Source organism: Balearica regulorum, chromosome 9 (assembly GCF_011004875.1).
Source record: "Balearica regulorum gibbericeps isolate bBalReg1 chromosome 9, bBalReg1.pri, whole genome shotgun sequence".
Lineage (NCBI taxonomy): Eukaryota > Metazoa > Chordata > Aves > Gruiformes > Gruidae > Balearica > Balearica regulorum.
Genome location: NC_046192.1, coordinates 12177565 through 12202124, shown reverse-complemented (window position 1 = coordinate 12202124; position 24560 = coordinate 12177565). Strand labels below are relative to the sequence as shown.

At 37.5% G+C, this 24560-nt stretch overlaps 1 protein-coding gene across 1 annotated transcript; it reads right to left on the bottom strand.

Moving 5' to 3' along the window:
* Positions 1-1254: 1254 nt before the first annotated feature.
* On the bottom strand, positions 1255-23415 carry TRPC1 (transient receptor potential cation channel subfamily C member 1). The gene is made up of 13 exons (XM_075761134.1): positions 23082-23415; positions 21225-21379; positions 19891-19992; positions 18842-19044; positions 17298-17429; positions 16987-17182; positions 14978-15314; positions 11474-11613; positions 9238-9381; positions 5093-5268; positions 4733-4934; positions 4019-4213; positions 1255-3193 (listed from the first exon to the last, which is right to left on the bottom strand). Exons 1-13 carry the CDS (start codon positions 23215-23217, stop codon positions 2966-2968), a joined length of 2346 nt encoding a protein of 781 aa, XP_075617249.1. The 5' UTR covers positions 23218-23415; the 3' UTR covers positions 1255-2965.
* Positions 23416-24560: the final 1145 nt, after the last annotated feature.

Here is a 24560-nt window from a genome sequence, read left to right as displayed (position 1 = left end):
CTCCCAAACGGTAGGTAGGGAAAGCTCCTGCCTGCTCTTCTCAACACTCCCATTAGTCCACTTTCTTTCCCAAATCAGAGCACTGACAGCAGTAGCCCTGTGATAGGGAACAGGAGCCAGGTCTTAAAGAAACACGGAGCCGTGCCAGTTTTCTCAAGTAAGAAATTTGATTTCCACCTGCATTTTTCATTCATCAAGGCGAAGCTAGCTCTGAGACAAAACAGACATTAACATGAAAGGAAAGAAAAAGCAGCACTTTTCAGTAGCCTCAAAAAAACCACTTAGTCCTTTCGTGACTTGCACTAAAATTTATACAAAGACATTCTGAATCCTATAGCCAAGTAAACTCCTGTTTCTCCAAACTCTTCTTGACATCCCAGTTTAAAGAAGTAACACCAACACCTAAAATTTTGTCTCTGTGCACGTCCAGAACCGTTCTGTGAGTGTGCATAAGGGAGATCTCAGAGCCCCAACGTCTGCATGCTACTTCTGGAACAGCAAGTATTGAATTGCCAAATGAGAAAGTAATAACATGTTTAATACACGTGAACTAGGAAAATCTGAATGATAAGACAAGATTCACTAAAAAGTACAAAGCACTCTGTACTGATCAGTAGCCAAGTAGATAGGAAACCTGCAACAGCTTTCAAACAATGCAGAGATGCAAAGTGTCATACAACTAAGCTACTTCAGAGAACAAACCTTTCTCTGTGTGGTATCTGTCGCTTTACAGATATGTATTCCAGGGACAAATAAAAACTCTGGAACTCCCACTTCCAATCCTAATGCCCCAAAAGTGCCTTGAAATAAGACAATTCTTCCTTGGGACGTGTCTGCACTGTTGGAACACGGTGCCACGTGACAATGACCGAGGTAGCTCTGAACAACTCTGCTTAACATATCGAAAGCAATTACACCCAGCCACATTAGCATGCTGCTTCATACTGATAAACATACCCAGTGTCCCAGAACAACTAATAAGCGTGAGCCAAGTGCCAAGCAGGTAACGCTGCATCTAGAATCCAGTCCAATCTAGCTTGTTTGGAACTAGCTCAGGTATCACTTCATGGCACTGCATGAAGTCATTTAAATGAACCTAAAGTTAAGAGGATGGTTCCACAAGGAAAAAAGGTAATACCACATTAACACCAGCTACCTTCCCAAACTTATTATCTAAGCACGACAAAGAAATTACTTTCAATATGGTACCTGATATAATGTGTTTCAAATATGACTAATATTAATACAACCATATTTTTCAAAGAGCTTTTATTCGTCTGCTGCCTTTCTTGGATATATGTAACATACACAGCACATTGGTTTTATATTGGTTTTATATTCAAATGTGAGATCTGAATCCAAATACAAAATTCAGTGATCCTCTTTGCTTTGAACACAAGAGGTTAGCTTCTTATTGACATGAAAAGCCAACAGACTTATCAGAATACCTCTATACTATAAGACTTCTGGAAGCAAAGTATTAAACCCTAGTTCAGATATACATAATTTCATAGTACAGAAAATATATTACCTTTACAAGAAAGAGTTTTATAAGAATTCCTTCAAAAAAGTAAACATTCATGTAAGCCTCCACTGTCAATCTCCCAAAATCAACTGTAGTCAAAGACCACTATGGCTACCTGCGCCTTCTGGGCATAAGACCATTTTAGAAGAGCACCATCATAACGGTAAAGTTGTCAATCAATCCTTTAGCTGTCATAAATATACTTATTTCATAATTAAAAATACAGGAATCTCACATTTCTCAATTACAGTTTGTCAACTCTAATTATATATACGCATATAAAGCCATATAGGACCCTCTAGCACAGAAAATCCACAAAGCCCTTACTATCCATTGTAAGCAAAGTCAAATCACGTTTTCACAAAACATAGTATTCCTGACACACACACACACAAAATGTTTAGCTTGGCAACAATTGTGGTTTACAAAAAAAAAAAAAAAAAGGAAAAAAGACAAGTTTAAAAGTAGGATATGCAAAACCTGTCTGAAGCAGGCCCTTCTGAACTACATCTGTCCAATGACCAGATACAATGTATGTTCTCACAGAAAGTGTACAGTGTTCCACGGGAATTGTTCAGCATTGCAAACAATAGCACTCACGTGCTCCACCTTGTTGTTAGGTTTTAATAATTCAAATAATTTATCATCCAGATTTTAAAAACCCAAGATATTAAACATTAAAAGTTCACAGGTTAGTTTTAAAATTCTGTTCCTGGTCTTAACATGTATAGTAAAACGTACTTTTGAGGCACCGCTGAAAAATTCAAGCAGGAATTGATTGTCTTACATATAACCATAAACACTCAAGAAATGGTTGGTCTATTTTGAGTTCAAAATTTCAATGTTCCCACAAAAGGGAAGAGTCTTGATGATTTGATTTTCCATATTCTATAAATGTTAGTATACAGTCAATGGTAACATACAAAACTTGGCACTAGAACTGCCTCTTTCAGAGTCATACAGTCTTCGCATGCACTGTAACCTACAGTCAAACATAATTTCCAACTGTGCTGGAAATTTTCTATTATTCTATATCTGACTCTTCTATTAAAAATAAACATAGGCTGGATTTTTGTCTTAAAAAGCCTATCTTCTCCCACAACTTGAAAAAGCAAGTATCAAAAAGGAACAAACAGCAAAAATAGAATAAACAAACACATCGTGCTAGCTCTGACACCTGACAGCCACAGTCTGAGGAACATTACAAAAATTCCCATATACAAGTTTTATATACACACTAAGATTAAGAGCTTAAGAAAATTACTGTATCTGTTTTTGCATTTATTTCCACCGCTTCCACATCAAGCTGCAACTCATGCAAACGCATTTTACAATGTATTATTGTGCCATAATCTTCTATTTGGTCTGGCAAAAGAATTAGGTCAACACTTTCACCTATTGGTACCTAAAAGTACACACTTTTTATTTAAAAGTTAGGCCTTAGTTTCTTGGATAAAACATAGCATATTTTGAAGTTCGAAAACCAAGCAGGTCTCTCATTTCATTTCGGAATTTTGACAAGTCTTGCCGCAGTTCATTTAGGTTTTCCACAGTTGCCTGATCCGTGCTTTGCATCTTCTGTCTCATGGAAGTCAAGTAACGGTGGACTAAGCAACACATCACCTTTTGATAATTTTCATCTCTCTTTTGCTTCAGATTTCTCCATTCCTTTAAACAAACATTACACATTTACTATGGAAAAGTGATTTTTGAGCCCTAAAGCCTGTGTACAATTACACAGAGAATAAATATAATAACAAAGCTATTTTATAGCTACCTCCTGACGCACACAAATGTACAATGTGTGGAAATTTCCAGCAAAATTTAAATTAAATGTTGATCTGCTGCATCTGTATAGCAAAACTAAAAATTTTTAATCTACCTGGCTTGGTAATCATCCTATGAGCAATTAAGAGTTCCACAATCCTGAATGTTTTGCACGTTCCATAAAGTCTTTGATTTTAGTTTATTTAATGCTATCTTTGTCAGCAAGAAGATGCAAAATTAGTATGCAAAATTACAGGGTACAATAAAAATATTTAACAAAAAAAAAATATCCCTTCCCCCAACAATGACAGACTTCAGTGATGCTTTTTGGTTATTTATTATGACACTCCTGTAATATGTTTAAAACCAATTACCTTCCCCACAGAATACTCTAACCTCACCATTCTTGAGATTAGCACATACTTCCTTGAGGTTTCTATGAGTTATCAACCAAAGCATTTTTTCCAGACTATTTCTGGGGGAATCGGGGGTTGGAGGGAAGGGGTTTGAAATTCCCCAAACTGAAAGTTAACAGAATCTTACTGAAGTAGAAATAGGTAATACTTATTTATATTTTAGATGCAACACACATTGTTCTTTAGTTCCTATTTATCTTAGTGGCACTCACCATGTGACAGGCAGCTTCATACAGCAATTTGCTGATTCATTTTAGCAAGCAGCACCTTTCCAGCTGCAGAGCCCACAGCTTTCCCAATCATTTCTTACCTTCAGGCTGTTCTGACGTTTCACTTTGCCACTTGATGTATGAGAGCAGATCCATTTACTGAGACTGTTGAAAAGATAGCAGATAGTCTTGGGAGAGGGAATAACATTGAAAGGTGGAGGTAGCGTGCATTTGTCATCAAAGTAGCTAAGCCAAAGCTTGGCACGAGCAAATTTCCATTCCTTATCTTCATGATTCTAAAGTATCAGAAACATTGACAGAGATCAGAAGCAAAAATATTATCAGGCTATTTCATAAGTTTTATTTCTTATACCTTAAAAACTGAATGTTATTTAACTTTGATTACATAGTATTTTAATAAATTTGTTACTAATATTAAATAATTAAAATACAAATCTCTTCACTATATATATTCTAGTGTAAATACAAAATTCAGCTATGAAGGTATAAACCCCCTATCAAGCACCACATCTTATCAAGAATAGCATCCTGACTTGAACAGCCACTGTATCAAGAAATTTTTCAATTCCCAGAGGGCCAACGCCTCGCACATGTTCAACATGCAAAGTACCCGTTTTATTTGGATCGAAGTAAATAAAAAGTTTATATTTGAAGGAAAGATGCCCCTTGGGAGCTCAGAGACTGAGCTCATCCATAGAGATCTGTAAATTAGTCTACACATTGTATGAAGAAATTTGTATAAAATCCGAAGTTACAGCTAGCAATTATTGATGATTAAATCAGAAACCACTTACTGCTATCAGCTGAAAACTTTTATGAAGCATTGCCACAAGGAGTTTAGTTAATACTATCACAACCACCACATTGTAGGTACCAACAATAACAGCACCCACAAAAGACTGTAATTCTTCACCATAGCTAAAACGTGTGACAAAGATTGCTACATGTGCCAGGGAGAATATATACCAGAACAGAGCAAAACATGTGCCAATAAACCTACAAAAACAAAGAAAAAAATTTTGTTAGGTAAAGCAAACACCAAAAGTGAGTTTACTTAGTGTAAATACAAGTTCAATGAAAAAAATCCAGTTCTGTTTAATTACTAGGAATTAAGGGCTAGAACAACACAGTTATTTCGTAGATATCAAACTCACGAATGGAATGTGTCATTGCTCTGTTGTTCGCAGAAAATTCCCGCACAGTCCTTTTCTTCATTTACAGTAAATCCTTTATCATAAAGTTGTGTCAATCCAATTGTGAATGAGAATAAGACAAGAAGAAACATGCCCAGAAATTTTCCAAAATCTTGTAGCATCTGCCCCATTGAAATCTGTGAAATAGATTTATTTCCAAATTCAGTACAACATGTAGCTATTTTTGTTGTATTCCCTCCTTCAGCCTCTAATCAAGAAAAAATTATTTATATTTTAAATGTTTAACTTAAATTTTAAGACGCTAAACAGACCCTGAAATCAGGACGTACCCTTGTACCATTTTTCAGTGAAAAATTCTAGATATTAAAAGAAAATTTAAGTAATTTTAATATCACTTGATAAGTTTTGTATCTTTCAATTAACCACAAGCAATAGTATGTGCACCTTACTCTCTATTTGTAATACCAATGATAATAAGGAACTCACAAATCAATAGATAAAAGCAGTAAATGAAATGCATTTGAACAGAAATACCATCATAGGATGTTAAGAAAATGCTTAATAAGGACACTGGATTAAACATCTGGAATCATAATTCATACTAATCAAGAAGTAGTTTACCAAAGCCCATCTGCAGAACACAGAATTAATTCACTCTATGTTTTATGTAAGATTTTAAATATACACAATATATAGGTGTGTAAGCACACAAAAATTGAAGGGTGTAAGTTATAGAAGATGTGACACTAAATTCACATCATTAGTTTCCATTTCAAAATATCCTACACAGAAGCTTGCAACAATACAAAATACAGCATCCTTAAAAAAAATACATTATGCTTGTGCACTTTTCCAATGCAGAGACGACCTTGACTGACTTTTGTTGTAAGCACAAATTTTTACACAGACACAGCATAAATTGTTTACAGCATTTAAATTATTCTTCCTACAAACTTTTTCAGAGAACATTATACTATTACAAAGAATGCAAATATACAAAATGGGATCAGGTAAATCTAATCCTCTATACAAGTGAGTGTGTGGAAAGTCTAATCCTGTATGAATCACAATCTGTACCAAATCATAGTCTAGGATTGTATCACTGGCCATACTTTGCAAGTACAAGTTCACTGTGATATGAAGTGCCAGCTCGTGCTCCCTCCTATGCTGCTGTAAACTCACTGAATACCCGGGCTGCACAGCAGATTCTCTCTGATTCTTTGCACAGTTTGCCATGGACATGGAGAATCTGCAACTGTAGGCAGAGCTACGCAGTAATTATTTTGTTTAGTCAGAGGATGAACGTAAGCCCCATCATACTGTTTTATCACATCTATCCTTTTACAGAAAAAAACCACCCAACAATAAAACATTTACCATTTAACTGACACATGGTCACAGGCAAGAGACAGACACAGCAGATGAAACAGGAATGCACAAAAAGTGCAAACCACCCAAAACTATTTTGTTTTGAATACAGTATAACAACACAGCCCAAAGACCAGTTCCTTTCTTCACAGAGTCATTTGCTTTCTGAGTATTTGGAATTTCTATGCATTTGAAATCTAATGACCTAATCTAAGGGAATATTATTCTATCTCCTGTTAATAATAAAAAAACACCACACACAGGCAATTTACAAATCTGTATTAAAGTAAGTTTTATTAATCAATAAGTAACTGAACATTTAAAAATACCTCTAATAGCCAACAGAACATAGTAGCTGCCTTTCCCCCACAACACTGTTGGTTTTCCATGCCATATTTGATTACCACCATTTGACCTTTGTGACCTACTTTCAGAAAATACTGTAAGAGTTGTTGCACAAGCTGTACTGGCCAACAGTAATAACATAAGCCTCAGTGTGCCACTGAATGGGGTGACTGTTGACTGTTTTTATTTACTTGGAAAATTTCATAACATAGCCTCCTAATAAAAAACTTGTGAAACATCTAGTACATAAATAAATATGCACGTTAAACAGTGAATCTCTTTAAAATGTGGAGAGACTTCAGTGTTCGATCAATTTGTATAACAAACCTAATGCTTACTGCAACATCAAGACTTCTGTATTTTTTTCAAAGTATGCAAGTATGTTTCCATTTAAAAAATGTATAAAAGAAAAAAATATAAAAATAATTAACAGCTAGAAAGAAAGGGGCAAGAACTAAAACAAACAAACAAAACCCTGAGAGAGGAAACAGGCATCTTCCAATAATATTAAACTGGTTACATGAAGTTCTTAAAGTACTTTTTATGATGATTTTAAAAAAAACAATTTAACAAGTGATTATTTTTGTTTTCAAAGAAGGACCATTCTGTATAAAACAAATATATTCTAAAAGATAATTATTTGTGCAGCAAGATTCAGTATTCTAACTCATTAAAATGAGCTGAACCTTCAAGCTGCAGGTTTTCAGCTAGATCCTAAAGCCTTGATACAAGACCTAGTGATCTGAGCCACAATTATTTACTTCAGAACCTCCTTTGGCATAGCTCTAGTTGCAGAGCAAGAGTTTGTTTTTTTTTTAAAAAAAATGCTGCTCCCAAATATTTCTTCTGTCTTTATGCTTAATAGTGACTTAAAGGACTCTTCCAGCATCACAAGACTGTTAATGCTTTCCCCTTCCATCTCCGGATGACTGAATTAAATGTATTACATAATTAAAATGTGGGGGGTTTACTGTCATTATTACTCACTGGAAGGCTCCACCAAATTCCAAGTAAGAAGAAACGTGTTCTCCCTTCTTATATCTTGGCTTATATCTCACCATCCAGAGGGACCTTGACAGGCTGGAGAGGTGGGCCTGTGCAAACCGCATGAAGTTCAACAAGCCCAAGTGCAAGGTCCTGCACGTCGGTCGGCGCAATGCCAAGCACGACTATAGGCTGGGCAAGGAATGGATTGAAAGCAGCCCTGAGGAGAAGGACTTGGGGGTATTGATTGATGAGAAGCCCAACATGAGCCAGCAGCGTGCGCTTGCAGCCCAGGAAGCCAACCCTGTCCTGGGCTGCATCAAAAGAGGCGTGACCAGCAGGTCGAGGGAGGTGATCCTGCCCCTCTACTCCACTCTTGTGAGACCCCACCTGGAGTACTGTGTCCAGCTCTGGGGGCCCCCAGTACAGGAGAGACATCGAGCTGTTGGAGCAAGTCCAGAGGAGGCCATGAAGCTGATCAGAGGGCTGGAGCACCTCTCCTATGAGGACAGGCTGAGAGAGTTGGGATTGTTCAGCCTGGAGAAAAGGCGGCTCCGAGGAGATCTCATTGCAGCTTTCCAGTACCTGAAGGGGCCTACAGGAAAGCTGGTGAGGGACTGTTTATCAGGGAGTGTAGTGACAGGACAAGGGGGAATGGGTTTAAGCTGAAGGAGGGTTGATTTAGATTAGATGTTAGAAAGAAATTCTTTACTGTGAGAGTGGTGAGGTGCTGGAACAGGTTGCCCAGAGAGGTTGTGGATGCTCCATCCCTGGAAGTGTTTAAGACCAGGTTGGATGAGGCTTTGGGCAACGTGGTCTAGTGCAGGGCGTCCCTGCCTGCAGCAGAGGGGTTGGAACTAGATGATCTTTAAGGTCCCTTCCAACCCAAACCATTCTATGATTCTATAAGTAGATGACTATTTCAATACTCTTGAAAGATTTACATTTTTCAAACCAAAACAATTTCCACAATTCAATTCAACATGCAACTTCAGTGAGATCACAGACATAAACAGAAAGGCTTTTGATTATTCTTCCCTTGCTACACATCTCATTCATCTATCTTTTAGAGATAAGAAGTTAAGATGATCATTTGCATAGAACAGGAAGAACGTGATCCTTACAGTTTTCAAACTGCAGACACCTACGTAGTACGTTAAGCTAAAAACAGATGAAAGAGACAGTATACATACAGTTATCATGGAAAAAATTATAAGAAAACAAACTACACTAGGTCTTCCATTCTTTTTCTTACCTTTTTCTACCTAAATCAGTATGTTTTACATGAGAGATTAAAAATGCAAACTTCAGTGCAATTATCACTTCTTTCTACTTTTTATTTTCTGGCTTTCTTAATTTCTTATTTTTCTCCTTTCAATAAGAGATAAGAATCTTCGTATCAAATTAGGATCAAGTTTAATATTTTCTCAAGCAGTAATGATATTCACCTGGAGTGGTCCCAGAATAGAGCTGGTTGTGTACATGAAGAAGAGACGCAGATAACTAAGAACATTAGCAAAAGCAAAAAGACCTTCTGCCACTAGGGTAGGATGGAATGCATCCCAGTCCTTCCTTTCAGCATAATCATGAAACTGCAATATAAAAAGGACAAACTGAGATCACTGACATTATAAATACAGAAATGCACCCATGCACTGCTCCCTACTTCTGCCTCCAAAACAGGCAATAGCACAAAAGAGATTAATACATACAATTCATAGATAGCTTACCTCTTTCAGATAACTCAGTCTTTTTAAGACAAAGCCATTTTAAAAGCCATTCCAGAGGGAGCCAGAAATCAGAGTATTTAAATTCAACACCTAACTCTGCCACTCACTTGCTCAGCAAGCCATTTATTGCTCTGTTCTACCTTCTATTCTGTTTTGCATGGTTTGTTGAAACAGGGACTTGTGTACTTTATAAACATATGCATTGCCTAGTGTAATAGGCCTCAGTCAAAAACAACATTAAAATGCTGCAAAGAAAACTAATGTATGCGTGCAATTGCAATGTGGTGACAGTTGGCTTCAACCAGGTCTTGAAAGATTTAGAAAGACTTAGGACCTGGGGTTCCTTCAATGGATTTTATGAATGAGTACAGAGAATGGAAGTCACAAGTAAACTGTTGGTATAAACACACACTTAAAAGTGTATCCACTAGGTACTATTCAACTATTCATGGAATATCCACAGATCCCTAACTTTCAGCTTGGCTGAAAGCATTCACATTTATATTACCAGCTTCTGCTGTCTCAAAACGGACATTCAAAAACTAAGGAACTCAAAGCTGTTTCAAAATAACTTGCCTGAAAGTGCTGCACAAAGATGGCAAGAAACAGGAATAAACATGTTTTCATACATTGCAATTGCATGTGTACAAATCCTTCTGCTACAGAGACTCTTCCTTTATTTCTTACAGCTTTAGTGCCTACAACACAGACCTAAGATGTAAACCAAGCATTTTTATATGGTTTTCTAAATAATTTATAAACAATAAAAACAATTTTTGCCATATAAACGTGACAAAAAAGCCATCATGTGCCCATTATATAGGAGTCCTGCATTTTCAAAAAGGTTACAACTTAAATTGCAGCAAAGGGCTCTTATCTCAGCAAAGGAACTACTACTGCAGATGTCCTGGTTGCAAAGCAAATGGTTGGGAAGGAAGCCCAAAATGGCACTTTTTTTTTTTTTTTTTTTTAAACAAGAAACAGAGCTTTCCTTTCCAAAATGATTACCAGCCTCTGAATCAATTCAAGAATAGGGAAATGAGCCAAACACCAAGTTGGGAAGAACTGAACCAGTTTATTTCCCTCCCAACTGCCAGACAGCTGTCAACTCACAGTTTACAATACAAAATAATGGTACTACTGTATTGGCTTGTATTTTGGTAAAATACTCATATTCAATTGGTGGGGCAGCTTGCCATATGCTGCACGGCTAACAACACATGCAACAGAATGGGAATGATCATTTTCAAAACTTGTATCTTCAATCAAATCCAGACGGCTTTTCACAGAGAAAAGCCAAGGCTCCCCTATGGTCTTGGGGCATTTTTCCTTACTACAAAAACAACAACCACCACCCCACAACACAAAAAAAACCCCCACCAAACCAAAAGCAATTAACCCCCCAACCACCTATGACATTTAAGCATATGTAATCAAAAGCTACATAAAATTTACTGAAACAGAAAAGCGTTAGGCAATCTAAACACAGAGATTACTATTAGCTTTCTGCATAGTACTGACCTATGGAATCAAGTGAATTCAAATGCCAAATCAGATGAGTTGTATGGGGAGATTCCCCTAAATGAAAATCAAGTCATTTGGAAGACCAGTCAGTTGTTACAAGGAAGACAGTAGCTCTGTTTGGGGTCCCTGAGGACTTGGAGATGTCTTGATGCATTTTCTAACTCCCATTTGCCTCAAACTTCTCTTTCAAGCCCAAGATGCAACAAGATCAGAGATCTTCACAACTACACAGCCGATACCACATAGAACACTCAGAAGCCTAAACTGTATCCACATAGCAGGCTATTACTAATGGAATACACTTAACTGCAACATACTACTACTAACACTACATGTAACATCTCTTCACGTATTTTGTAGCAATGTCCTAAAACTATATTTGCCTAGTGAGTCCCAGAGGAGCTTTGGATCCCTGAAGATGCGTGCTCACCTTGTTATGGGCAACGACTTTGAGAGCAAAAGTTGCCAAATACAGGGAATTCATGACAAAACTAAGCTGATTACGGGATTCTTCTAAAAAGTCTTCTAAACCATCATACCAGAGTCTTTTAACATCTGACCACACCATTCCTGCAGGGGGGAAAAAAAAAAAAAGCCAGGGAAGTCAAGTCATTGCACTGAATAGATACTCTTTTACAACTAAAGCACTTTTGACTGGCTTTTGTAAATGACACTTTAGCAAAGAGAAAGAAGTGGAGTAATCAAGTAAGTTTACTGAAAGTTTTGCATTGGATTACAAGCATTAATCATAAGGCAACAAGATGTTTAACCTTTTTGAGCCTACTTTCCAACTAAGAAACACATCCTCCAATAAAAAAGGGCATGAGAAGAAATGAATAGGAGAAAAACTGGACAGGAAACAGTCAAATTTAAATAAAGGTAGAGGGCTAGAATACAAATGCTTTTTCTGAATGAAAAGTATTCCCCTTTTCCAAAAGCACTACAGAAAGCATTACAATGCTATATAAAGTATCAAGAATTTTTTGGAAGTGTGTAGGTATCATAAAAGTGTTAAGAATAATCAGCTCAGTAACTGTTACTGAAAAGATCCAAAAAGATCCAACTTTTCCTATCCTAACTGATATTAAATAGCATTAACAGAGAAAAGAGATAATGACTTAACATTGCAAAAATCAGAAGTTTAACTCAGAGTAACATACATTTAAATACTCAGGATCTTTATAGCAAACTGAATTTTACCATTATTAGCCATGCCTGGCTGTATGGAAAAATATAGTCGCTAAGAATTTTGCTAACTGAATCTCTCTTACAGACTTGACATTTTTATAAAACTTGAAAGGACTGTTAGAAGAAACATAATGGCACCTTTGATTGCTATGAATAATCAGTTAATTTAATGGTTTTTTGAGTACTTCAGATGTACACTACTGTATTTAGGACAAGAAGAAAAGCAACATGTGTATAAATAGTATTTAAAAACTGTTAGACGTAGTACAGCTTTTAGGACTTTGCAACTTCTCTAAAACTTTGGCCCAGTAAGAGCAAGATCCAATGAATGGAAAAAAATAATCAGATATTTATGTATGACTTTATTTGTTCAGTCAGCTTTACAGCAATGTTGGAATGCATAATTAAAAAAAGTGTGTTGTGCATGGATCGTTAAAAGACTTAAATAAATCTCTCTTCTTCCTGGTTATAAAGAAAATATTTCTAAACTAGAACCTCTGTTCGCCTCCATATGATCACCATGTATTTTACACTGTATTTGTTACAGAATCAGTAAAAAGAGTTGGAGAAGTAGAGCACGCCATAATTGATGTTACCAACACGCACACAAGATTATATTAGATTTGACAGAACAAAAGAATTTCTAAAATCAGATATTGAATCTCAAAACAAAGGAGGAGTCTGTAACGCTGACTTGGACTCTATGTTTGAAGCTTTCAAGTTTCTTTTAAGATCTGCATGCCTTTGTGTGTGGGGTACCAGATATTTCCAAAATCTGCATGAACTACTCAACAGAACAATGAAAGGAATTACCATTACAAAAAAACCCACCCTAAAATAACAAATAAACCACCCACAACTACTTAGATAAAAACTGTAGTGTTTTCAACTATATCATTACTTTTTAAAAGTGTAGTCAACCAAATTATACATATCTAATTACATATATTAAGGTGTAAGTTTCCATGAATTTATCTGCCAAATTTTAATGTAAAAACAAATGCCCACCAACCGACCAAAAACATGTTAAAAGGTTTTATGAATTTCCAACCAGAACAAGAGTTCGTGAGTACTCAACAAAAATAATACCTGTGCTCCCTCTACTGCATCAACCAGAATTAACATGCATCTGTGCAGGTACACTTATGATAACCAGTAACAATGACATAAACAAATGGAAAGTTATAGTATGGGAAAATAACACTTGTTTCTGTGTTTTAAAACAAGGATGAGGTAAACACATACCTTCAATTTATTAGGCTAAGATAGAGTATGCGTGCATATACCTATGCATACATAAACATACACAACATATACTTTTTTCTTTAAACAATATGCTAACTCTGCAACAAGTCCAAATTGTATTATTATTTACTTTTCAAATCAAGCATTACAAAATTGGTCATGAAAGACTGAGTTGTTACTTATTGCTGATGTACCGCTAAACTGGGAATTTTTTGTGTGTGTGTGTATATATATATGTGTATATATATTCAAAGTCCTCCCTCTGAGCTAAGTAGAATGCTGTAAAAATTTCACATTTACAACTACGAAAGAGATTTTGCAGAATCCTAGATTTTGGCAATTGTTTAAAGTTGGATTAGTCCAAAAAAAATGTACAGAATCCTCCAGTTCTATCTAGTTAGAGCATATTAAAATAGAAATTAAATCAGTACAGGAAATAATTTTATGACTGTAACTGCATGCTTACTCCAACTATTTACAATCCAGAAAAATTAAATTAACTTGCATGGAATGCACAAATACTTTTAATCTATTTTATTATTACATAAAGATATTACCTAGATTTTCAAAGAAACAATAACTTTACTAGTAATATTCAGATTCTAGCATAATTCTCATACTAAATCCAAAACACAGCACTATACCAGCTGCTAGAAAGAAAATTACCTCTATCTCAGCCAAGACCAGGACACATACACAGACACATAATTAAGAAGCTCAAATCATTCCTACTACATTTTATAGAATTCATAGAATCATGGAATATCCAGAGTTGGAAGGGACCCACATGGATCATCAAGTTCAACTACTGACTCCACACAGGGCAACCTAAAAGTCAAATCATGTATCTATGAGCGTTGGCCAAACACTTCTTGTAAAAGGGAGCTGGAAGAAATTAAAAGTTTTGTGGATCGCTGGCTGATGAAGAAACAAAACAAGTTTGACTCACAATGATTAAACCATCTACATACTAAATAATACTACCTATTCATGAAAAATTATTGGAAAAAGTCTAAAGTGATGTCTAAATTAATTTTATTCCTCAACTTAGCACCAAGGAAGAGGAACACACGCTTGCTTTGCCTTCAGGTTATTTTTCTTCCTTTCTCTTTTTTTTTTTATTTTTATTAAGATCACAATTTTAAAATGTCTAGGAAGATACACAGCTTTTACATTTTTGTTATTGCACAATTGAATCTCACTTGCATCACTCTGAATGCTACCAGTCCTTCTGAAGAAAAATTCACATTCCTCTTCTGTTTGATCCTACAATATTCCATTTCTGATACTGCACTTTCTGTGATAACTAGAGATTGTTCTAACACTCCACATCCCTTCATCAAAACGTGTTTGGGTTTCTTCTTCCTGTAACACTAGCCTCCAAAGAGTAAACTTCAGTCAAGCAATAAGTAACACACTAATTTCATAAGAAGATAGTACAAATTATTATTGTTTGATCAGCATCAGCAATTGTCATCCAATCTACTCAAATCATACCTACCAATTAGCCATATTATCAGAAGATAGTCTATTCTCTCAAGGGCTGGTCCCATTGTATTCTTCTTATTCTCATTGTAGACAAGGGAGTACAAATTAAGTAATAACAGAAACGTGAAATATGAAGCTCCATGAATAATAAACTTCATAAAAGGAGTGTGAATTATTCGACCTACTCGAGATTTAGGGGCTAACAAGTAACAAAGGGACAGAACTGGCCAGAAAATGCCAACCGTCAAAACAGTCAAAATTTTCTTGCATGTGTGCTTGCGTCGATAGCCTGCCATCTGTCCAAACCATACAGTGTTTAGAAACTGCTGGCAGTTAGACTGAGCAACAAACTGGGGGGAAAAATAAAAAAAAAGAAAAGAAACAAACAAGAAATCAGTCTCAGGTTTCTTAATACAGATTACTAATTTACATTATTAAAACTCATTTTCAAACTATGTGTAGTCATCAATGAACAGGAAAAGCCAAGAATATTAAGCTAAAATAATTATCTCGTAAGAGAATAAAAGTGCTACGGACCCATTATGATTACAAACAGCCATTATGTTAATTTCCTCCTAAAGCCAGCAACTAAACATGAATTATACATACTAGACTTTTAATGGTTTTCAGGTTAAGAATGAGTTTTGATTTCTATTTATTTAGAAATCTAACATCACCTCAGACAGATTCATTGGATGTTATTATGAAATACAGTGATCTTATCTGAAGGATACTGTTACTGTAAAATACTATGCACACTGTAAAACACAATACCTTGTAAGATAAGGACTAAACCAGCCAGTTTTATACATATCAGTTCTTAAAATCATTATGGCTCTATTCAGCAGGCTTAATTTTAAGTCAGAGTAAGCTATGCTGTATCAATCACTCAAAAGAAGATAATTTGTTCCGAAGGTTACGTAGATTATGCAAAGGTAGTTTCAAACTTCAGGTGTGTATTTGTATGGAATTACAAAAGAATATATTTCCCTAGAGGATGGTCTGTCATTTAATTTAAAAAATAACAACAAGAACCACCTTGATGTTATCATCACATTTAAGAAAGCATCACAAAAAAAACTTGTCTCTAACTGCCAGGAATAAAACATATTCTGCAAAGATACTTTCCTCATACCACACAAAAAATGTTGTTATTCTCCAACCACTGCGGTAAAAACAAGTTATACTCAAAACCAAAAGAACATCTGAAATATTTCAGCATGCTTGTTTAGTGCATACCAGAAACGTGTAATGCTGGGTCTAAGACATTCCATAACTACGGCTTACGACTTTTAAAAACTACATGTTTTTACAGTTTCACAAACAGTTTAAGCCTGGATACATAGAACAGACAGAATTATAATGCCTTCTGCAAATGATAACTGAAAATGGATTTTGCATGGAAAGGAAACTTTCTTTCTGTCCCCAGTTCTTGTACCAGAATCCCACAAATGCCCATTTACATTCTAGCACAGCAAAACCAGTTATAGTTTGTCAATGGATAAAGACAACACTGACCTACTGCATGAAATAAGTTCCATACTGATGGCATAAAAAAGGTGCTACTATTCTGGACAGAGATGCTATTCAGTTATACCAGCATAGGTCTAACATAATTACTGAGCAGCACAGACAAGGCCTGAGCCAAAGCTGAACAGCTAATGACAAGTGAGTGGGTAATAAATCATGTATGGCACCTATGGATCCATGCTTCCCTAGGCAAGGATTTAATGAGGATCTGAATAAATTATTACCACTATCAGAGTTGTTCATAAAAGAGCAGTCATCTATACTCCAGTACAGAAAATGCTACATTCTTCTCCACAGTAAATACTGAAGAAACACTCAGTATCTTGCAATGTCATTTCCCTGTTTCACATGCAGATATTCTGTGTATTACCATTTCTTCTATACTCTTGCAAATTTACTTCCACTTCTATGTCTAGATGCAAAACAACAAATTAAATGAATTACTAGCAGAATGTGATACAGAAAGCCTATCGAATTACTGCAAAGACAAACCTCTTTTTGATTATACTTGATTGCAAGTTTTAAGCGGCTTAAGTTCATCCTCTCTTCCAACAATCCTCGCTTGTCTACATGTTCATCGCTAGATGTGTGATTCAGAATAACTTCCAGCTCTCGTGAATTCCGTGCTTGTGCAAGCAAATCTTTAGCAAAGGTTTTGCACTGTTGAGCTAGCTCCTCATAATCATTTCTGAAAGACACAGAAACAGTACATATTATTACACTGCTCGCATATTTTCCAAAGAAAATACTATACATGTAATTTCATAAAAGTATTAAATTTGGGTTGTGTTTTGAATTCCTACCTGAATTCAACCTCAACAAGACTTAATTCTTTTAAGTCTGCACTAAGTTCAAAAGCTCGCAGGATCGGATCCTCTTCTGTCAACATTATTAAAGCAGGACTGGCCAAACACCGATAAATGTCAAGACGAAACCTGCGACAAAAGGATAGCAAGCAAAATGAAGATGTTTCATTTGATAAGCAGTTTCAAATCAGAACCTATTCCAAAAGTTTGCATAAAACAGTCAGCTGAAAGACAAAACAATTGGGTTTCTTAAAATCAGACACTACAAGCATTAAATGTGATATGCCATGGAAGATATTGTCCTTCACATACTTACAATCCTTGTTATTCTAAGTATCAAAAATTGGCCAAACCGGTTCTCTCCTCTTTTCCTCACTACTTCAACTGTTATCAGTACATCAGCAGAAGGCTGACAGTTAAGGTAACAGTATTGGAAAATTTTTGACATTTTAAGTGTTATACAATAGCTGTTATGGTTCTTCAAGTGGAAATAAGAGAAGTAAAGCATTTAAGACAATCTTCTATTTTAACAAACTAAATTAAAAACATTGAGGAGCTTTAATGTGCAATATACACAAAAAAACCTCAGGGAAAGCATCTGAAGGGATGCTTTCCTCTTGCAAAATCAGCAACTCATTAACAGTAAACCAAAATCTATTATCCATTCTAGTTTAAACTAAGAGCTGGCATCTCAAATGTTTCTATTGTTTGTTTGCTTGGGATACCCTGACACCTTTTTGCATATTGAAGTTAATGACATCGGGTATCAGATGGATATCAGAATGTGGCCTGTAGTAGCTGAATACCAGTAACATTATCCTTTCACTTACTTTATTTTTTAGTAATTTGGATACATACTGGCGTAATTATGTAATAATTAATTGTATATTGTAGTTGCAGTCCACTTATCATCTTTGAGCTTTGTGATTTTTGATCCCAACTCTCACATATTAAATTGCATTCAACCCTCAAATACATGGTCGAGTTAAACAGACAAAATACTGTTAAGATTGGTAAATCCCTCATTTGGACCTTTATTAAAAAGCTTTCCACTTTCAAAAACACTGAAGAAAAAAAAAAGAAAAAAAAAGTCTTTACTTTGCGTTCATCAATCCATGCTACATAAACACTTTTAGAAATAGGATACAGAATTATCCACCTCCTCATTCTGGCTCAAAAACCCCCAAGTATTAACTAACCTAAGGAAAAAAAAAATATTTGCATAGTTCCTACACTCCCAAGACAAAGATAGCTAGAATGTTTGTGACACAACTGGTAGAAAGGAAAGGCACTTAGCTTAACATGCACAGTGACTGAGAGCATAAAACCAAAATGAAAAAAAGCTACTGCCTCCCACCAGCCTTTTCAAGCACAACCCATCCTTGAGAACTACCATCTCTCACAATAAAGGCTACAATATATCAAAGGAATCTACTCATAAGCCTCATCTTAAAAAGGAAATATACTGAATCTGACCCAAGCAATACCAGAGAATTAAGACAAGAATTTTTTTATTATCATCCATGACTGGTAAGTCTTACCGGGAATGTCGTAGACTATCTTTTTTGTTCTTTGCAGTACACAGTGTGCACTCACAGCCTACAGCATGAGGTTTGGGTAAAGATATGTCTTGCTTTAACAGCATGGTGAGAATTTCATAGTTGTTACGATGAGCAGCTAAAATGACAGGGGCCACATCCATGGTCGTTGAGTACTCTGGATTTTGAATGCGTTCCATTAGTTTCTGCAATAAAACGTAGCTAAATTTATTGCATACAGTTCTACTACGGTGTTTATATATAAGGGGTTTTTTTGGCTGTTCAACAATATTCCTTCAAAATATTTTCCAGTGTTTCATAACATGAAAATAAGGAAGAATTTGTAACAACATTAAAACACCTCTCAGGTAAATACTGGAAAAAGAAAAATGGACACAAAAATATTTCTGGTTTATTTACACAGAAAATCTAACATTCAGTGCCCACCTTCTCCAATATACACACATGATATTAAAAAGTGTATTTTGCTCTAGTTTGAGAAAAAATTGAGTATATTTACTATCTAAGCACAGAAAACATATCCTGACTGTATTACACTCTTGTTACCCTCCCTCCACCTCTACTTGTGAGCTTTTAAAAGTTCTTTGATACTTGAGCATTGCCAAGATAAGTTTCAACTGATTAATTTCGAAGTGAAGATTTGATGCTTATAGATTTCCTCGGAAAAATCTATGAAGCTATATACACAAATATACCCATTATAGGTGAAGGCTGCCAATTACCTTGCAAACAGTCTACAAGAAAAGATTCATAGCAACTCTACTGTTTTTTTCTCTTCTGGACTAACTAGGCATCTGTTAGCATCTGGCACGTACAAAGCCACAGGGTTTCTTAGGTGGTAAAGCAAAACAATGTATTCTATGCTTTAGGACAAAAGAGGCTATAAAAATAATCCCTAATGTCCAGACTCTATCACCTTAGAGATGCAGAATTTATTTTAAGAACACTGTTTTAAATACTACAGTTATCCAGAACACAATGGCACAGGCCCCCATTCCCCCACCAAAAATCAAGGAATAACAACACTCAACTACAATGGTTGGTCTGGAGGATCTTTTTGGTCGGTGATTAAGTAGAATGTCAACAGCTCCAACCACTTCCGAGTCAATAGCCACCAAAAGTGCATCTGATGACTAAGGAAAGAAAACAAGCTGTATGTGAAAACAGCAGTGACTTAAACAGCGTAAAGACTCAATCTGAAGCCAAACTGCATTTTTTTAAAAATAAATTTATTTTTAAAGTACTAAAACAACGTTCTGTACTATCACCATGCATATGATCAGGATACAAATTCAGGCTGTCATTCCAGGAGTTAGCACAGCACTACTGACAATTTGTTTCATTGCATGAACAGCAGAAGAACAAATTGCAGACATTACTTTCCAAGAAAGATGATGCAGGATACTTGCAAAAATCAAGTTCTAAGCACAATTTACCAGGTTATTAAAAATGTTAAGAACAAGCATCTGTGTAACATAACTCAGGCATATGGGAAACTTGAGCCCCACATTTGTAGTTCTGTGGTAAAGCTAGGAGAACAAGGTGGGGTTTTTTTCCTGGGCTGGTAACTACTTCTGAAACTTCTCTTAAGTTGAACGAAGCAGCTTTTAATTTTCCTTACAGTTGATATTATTCCTTATAACTCACGTTAGAAAATTCAAATTTTTACTTTAAAAATAAAAGACATAGCTTTTATTGTTGCCATTAAAAAGGAGATCCATGGAGGGGAAAGCTTGTTGGTTTCTTCCCCAGCCAGTATCAAACAATCTAACAAAAGATACTACTTTTCCCTGACTTAGATACTTAAGCCATCATAGCTACAACTCTCCCAGCAGCAGATATGTCGCATGAGGAAGTACCGTTGGTATGAAACTGCCTCTGCCATCAAGTATAGATCAAGTTTAACAAGAAAGAACCACAGAAACACATGCTTGCCTTAACTTAAAATCACCTAATATAATGTGCATTCTTCTAACTGCACTACCTTTTCAGAAGTTACTATACAAAGAGATCTCTGCATTCTATACTTTTTAATAGGATGCAGTCTGACTATATAGTGTTTATTTGGCTTGAAGATAATGTATACTTTCTCACTGTAACAGGAATAATGTTTAAAATAAAACTCAGACTTGTCAATATCATTGAAAATGTTACTATACATTTGCCATGCCAATAAAATCACACTAGAAAAGTAAATTAGTGAGAAGAAAACACTTCCACAATTACTAAATGGAAAAAGAACTGAACTGCTTATAAAGACACAGTCTATTTCCTTCCAAATTCTGACAGATTAACAGAGGAAATACATAAAGAGTAGAATACACAGATCAATGACTACCCTGAAACTTTTCAATGTGTTGTATACCTGGCAGCCGTAATCCAAAAGAAGCTGCAGTATGTCCAAGTTTTCATTTTCAATGGTTATGGTAACAGCATTTCGTCCAAGCACATCCACACAATTTATGTTCATTTCACCTGAGCTGTTTTCCTCTAAGAGTTTTTTAACCATGTAATAGTCACCTGCACAAGTAATGCATGAATGTCACTTAGTTTATTATAAAGCAATAAATGCATGTGAACATTATAAGTACCAGCTACCATCAAACAAGACAACATTCCATAGCTGACAACAGATATTGACTATATCAGAAAATTAAGAAGTCAAGGTAGATAAGCATTCTCTCATCAGGGAGGAAACTAAAGATTATTTTGGGAGGTCTCTTTCAGGAAAGCACTAAGACATGTACTTTAACCCACTCCTTTAGTTCCGGTCCTGAAAACGAACACAAACGAACTTCTCAAAACTGGGGCAATAGCTCATACATTACCTGTGAGACACAGGAAACATCAAGTTCAACTACGTCAGAGAAGGCTTTGCCATTCACAAGAGCCATAGGCTCAGAGAAGCCTTCTCTACAATACTACAAACAGGTTTGCATCTTCCTGGAGCAGAAGCCACATTAGTCTTCCCTGTATCAAATTTTAGCATATGTATCATCAAACCAGGTGTGATACGATGCTGCAATGTTATAAAATTCAAACTAGCAAGTTTGATGAGCAAGCTAACTACAGTATGATGTACATAAGCTGCACTTTCCTATCTGACTGAAGTATAGACATAACCAGGCTGCCCTGTTTACTATTACTCTGTTTGACTCTTCTTGCCAAAGGTAAAAGCTTTTAATTATTTTTGTCTCCATAGCAATAAATTATTTTGCAACGTAGAAGACCATTACAAAGACAGAAAAAAGAGAAAAAAAGAGACAAAGCTGTGGCTCGGTCTGATATTCAGGATAGATTACACAGCAGCACGGCTGTCTAACAGCAAGGCATCCCACCACAGAGAAGCACCAGAACAAACTTCCTAAACCCACTGGCTAACGTCACTGCAGTTATACTATGGTTGTGAGCTTATCTAAACACACAGCCAGCAGGCAGCTCTGCATATAAACATACCAGCTTCTACAACCATGCTTATGTCCACATAAACCATTCAGCACATGATTAAAAGCCTATCTCAGAGTCCAACATTTTGGACATGTGAAGATCAGTTTGATTTAAGACTGTTTCTCTTAAGGGCACTACTACTGCTAAGGTACTAAATAACACTCTTAAAGGTACTACTACTACGGTTACTTAAGAGTAACTAAATATATTCTTAAAGAAAGTAGCATATTTTACAAAGGAAAATCTCATCCATCACCACAGGTGCAAATCAGAGGAAACTAGTGTCACTAATTCTGGGGATGTCTAGATAAGCCTCCCATTTTCCAGTAACTATATACTCACCAACCATTTAACAGTGAGGGTAGAAAATATCTCACAAACTCCTCCGACATAAACCGAACTCTCTCACAAACACAGGAGGTGGCCCAGCGCCTCCCTTCCCCCGGCGACCGCTGGTTCTAGGGATAGCGGGAGGCGGCGGGGCCGGAGCAGGGGGGCTTCGCCGCGGGGCGCCGCCTCAGCCGGGCGGTGAGGTGAGGCCAGACACCTCGGTGCCCCCCCAGCAGCAGCCGCGCAGGGGGGCACGGCGAGGACCGGCCGCCCCCGCGGTGCGAGGCGCGGGCACTCGCAGATTTACCCCCAACCCCCCTCAAAGTGCTGGGGCCAGGGCGCTGCCTCGGGCGGAGGCGGGCTCAGGCCCTAGGAGCGAGCGGCCGAGGCCTCCGCTCCCCGAGGACGCGGCAAGCGGAGCCGCGCCGGGCAGTGAGGCCGGTACCTTTGTCGCAGGCCAGGAGGAAGAGCTTCTCGTCCAGGGTGGTCTCCTCCTTCACCTGCCGCACGTCCTTCAGTGCCAGCAGCTTGTTCGGCGAGGCCGAGGCGGACGGGTCCGCGCTCTGGTACAAGGCGGCCATGGCGCCGGCTCCGCCAGGCCCATCAGAGCGCAGGCAGGGCGGTGGCGCGGCGCGACCCGACCCCCGTACCCGCTGCCACCCCAGAGAGGAGCGGGGCTGCAATTCCCAGCACTGTCAGCCCCGCGGGCGGGCAGGGCAGCGAGCGACGCTCCCCGCCGCACTGCGCAGGCTCCGATGGCGGCGCCCCCCTTGCGAGGGGCAGCGGGAGGTGGGCGGGGAGGAACCCTGCCTGGGGCTGTGGCGGCCCGCCGGCCGACGAGGGACCACTGGCCCAGCCGCCGCCCCAACTTCGTCTCCTCCCGTGGCTCCGCGGTTTACCTTCTCTCCCGACAGCGTTTAGAGGCCGGGGTCGGCCGGGGATGGGGCCGGCGCCCGTCAGGAGCTGAGGAAGATTTCGCGGTCTCCTTTCAAGGGAGCCTGTTGTCTCACCGCACGGTGAGGCATCGAGAACACGCACCGCAGCACAGCACCAGCATCTAACTATTGGCTGTCCCCAGTGCTGCGTTGTGCCTTAAATGTTTTTCTCCCAGCTGGTACAGTAACTGCGGCCATGCTCACTCCAGCATCAGGGTGTACAGCCTCATGAGAGCACCGCAGGAGCTGCCTGCTTAGGGCACTAATTTCCAAATGTTTGTTAAACTGTTTCATGCCCTTTCCTCTTCTGTGAATACTTCTAGAAGTAATCATATCTTCCCCCCCCCCCCTTTCATACAAAAATTATGTGCCATTTCATCCTTAAACTTCAAAGAGACATTTATGTTATATAACCTACCAAACACTAATTTTTTTCTGCATTACTCTAGTATGATCTTATTTCCTTAGTGTATGTTTGCAGCACATAGAGGCACAGACCCAGAATTCATAGCTTTACTGGCTTCAGCTGAGCTATAAGGATTAGTGTAAGCTGAAAGTCTGACTCACTGTTCTTTGAATCCCCATTAAGAAAAAATCTGGTTTGGTTAACACTTGCACTCTTTAAAACTATTCTGAGACAACAATTCTTTTCAGGTGGTGTTAGCTATCATTTAGCCTTCAAGATGTAACGCTTAGCACAGAAGTTTGACATACAAGCTAAGGAGCATGAGATGGTTACCACTGAAAACACATTTCAGTTTAATCAAAGTTTAAAGTAGTTCTGGACATATAATAATGACCCATATATTTGTAGCAGATTTTTTCTGGGAGCAAAACACTACAGCAACAGTTTACACAACAATAAGTTGCTGAGTGCCTGGACAGGTAAATACAGTACTTTAGACCCGCATATCTCAAGAAGAGATCATTTATTCTTGTGGTATAGAGACTAAGTAAGCCTCCATTTAGCCTATCTTGCATGAGGACTT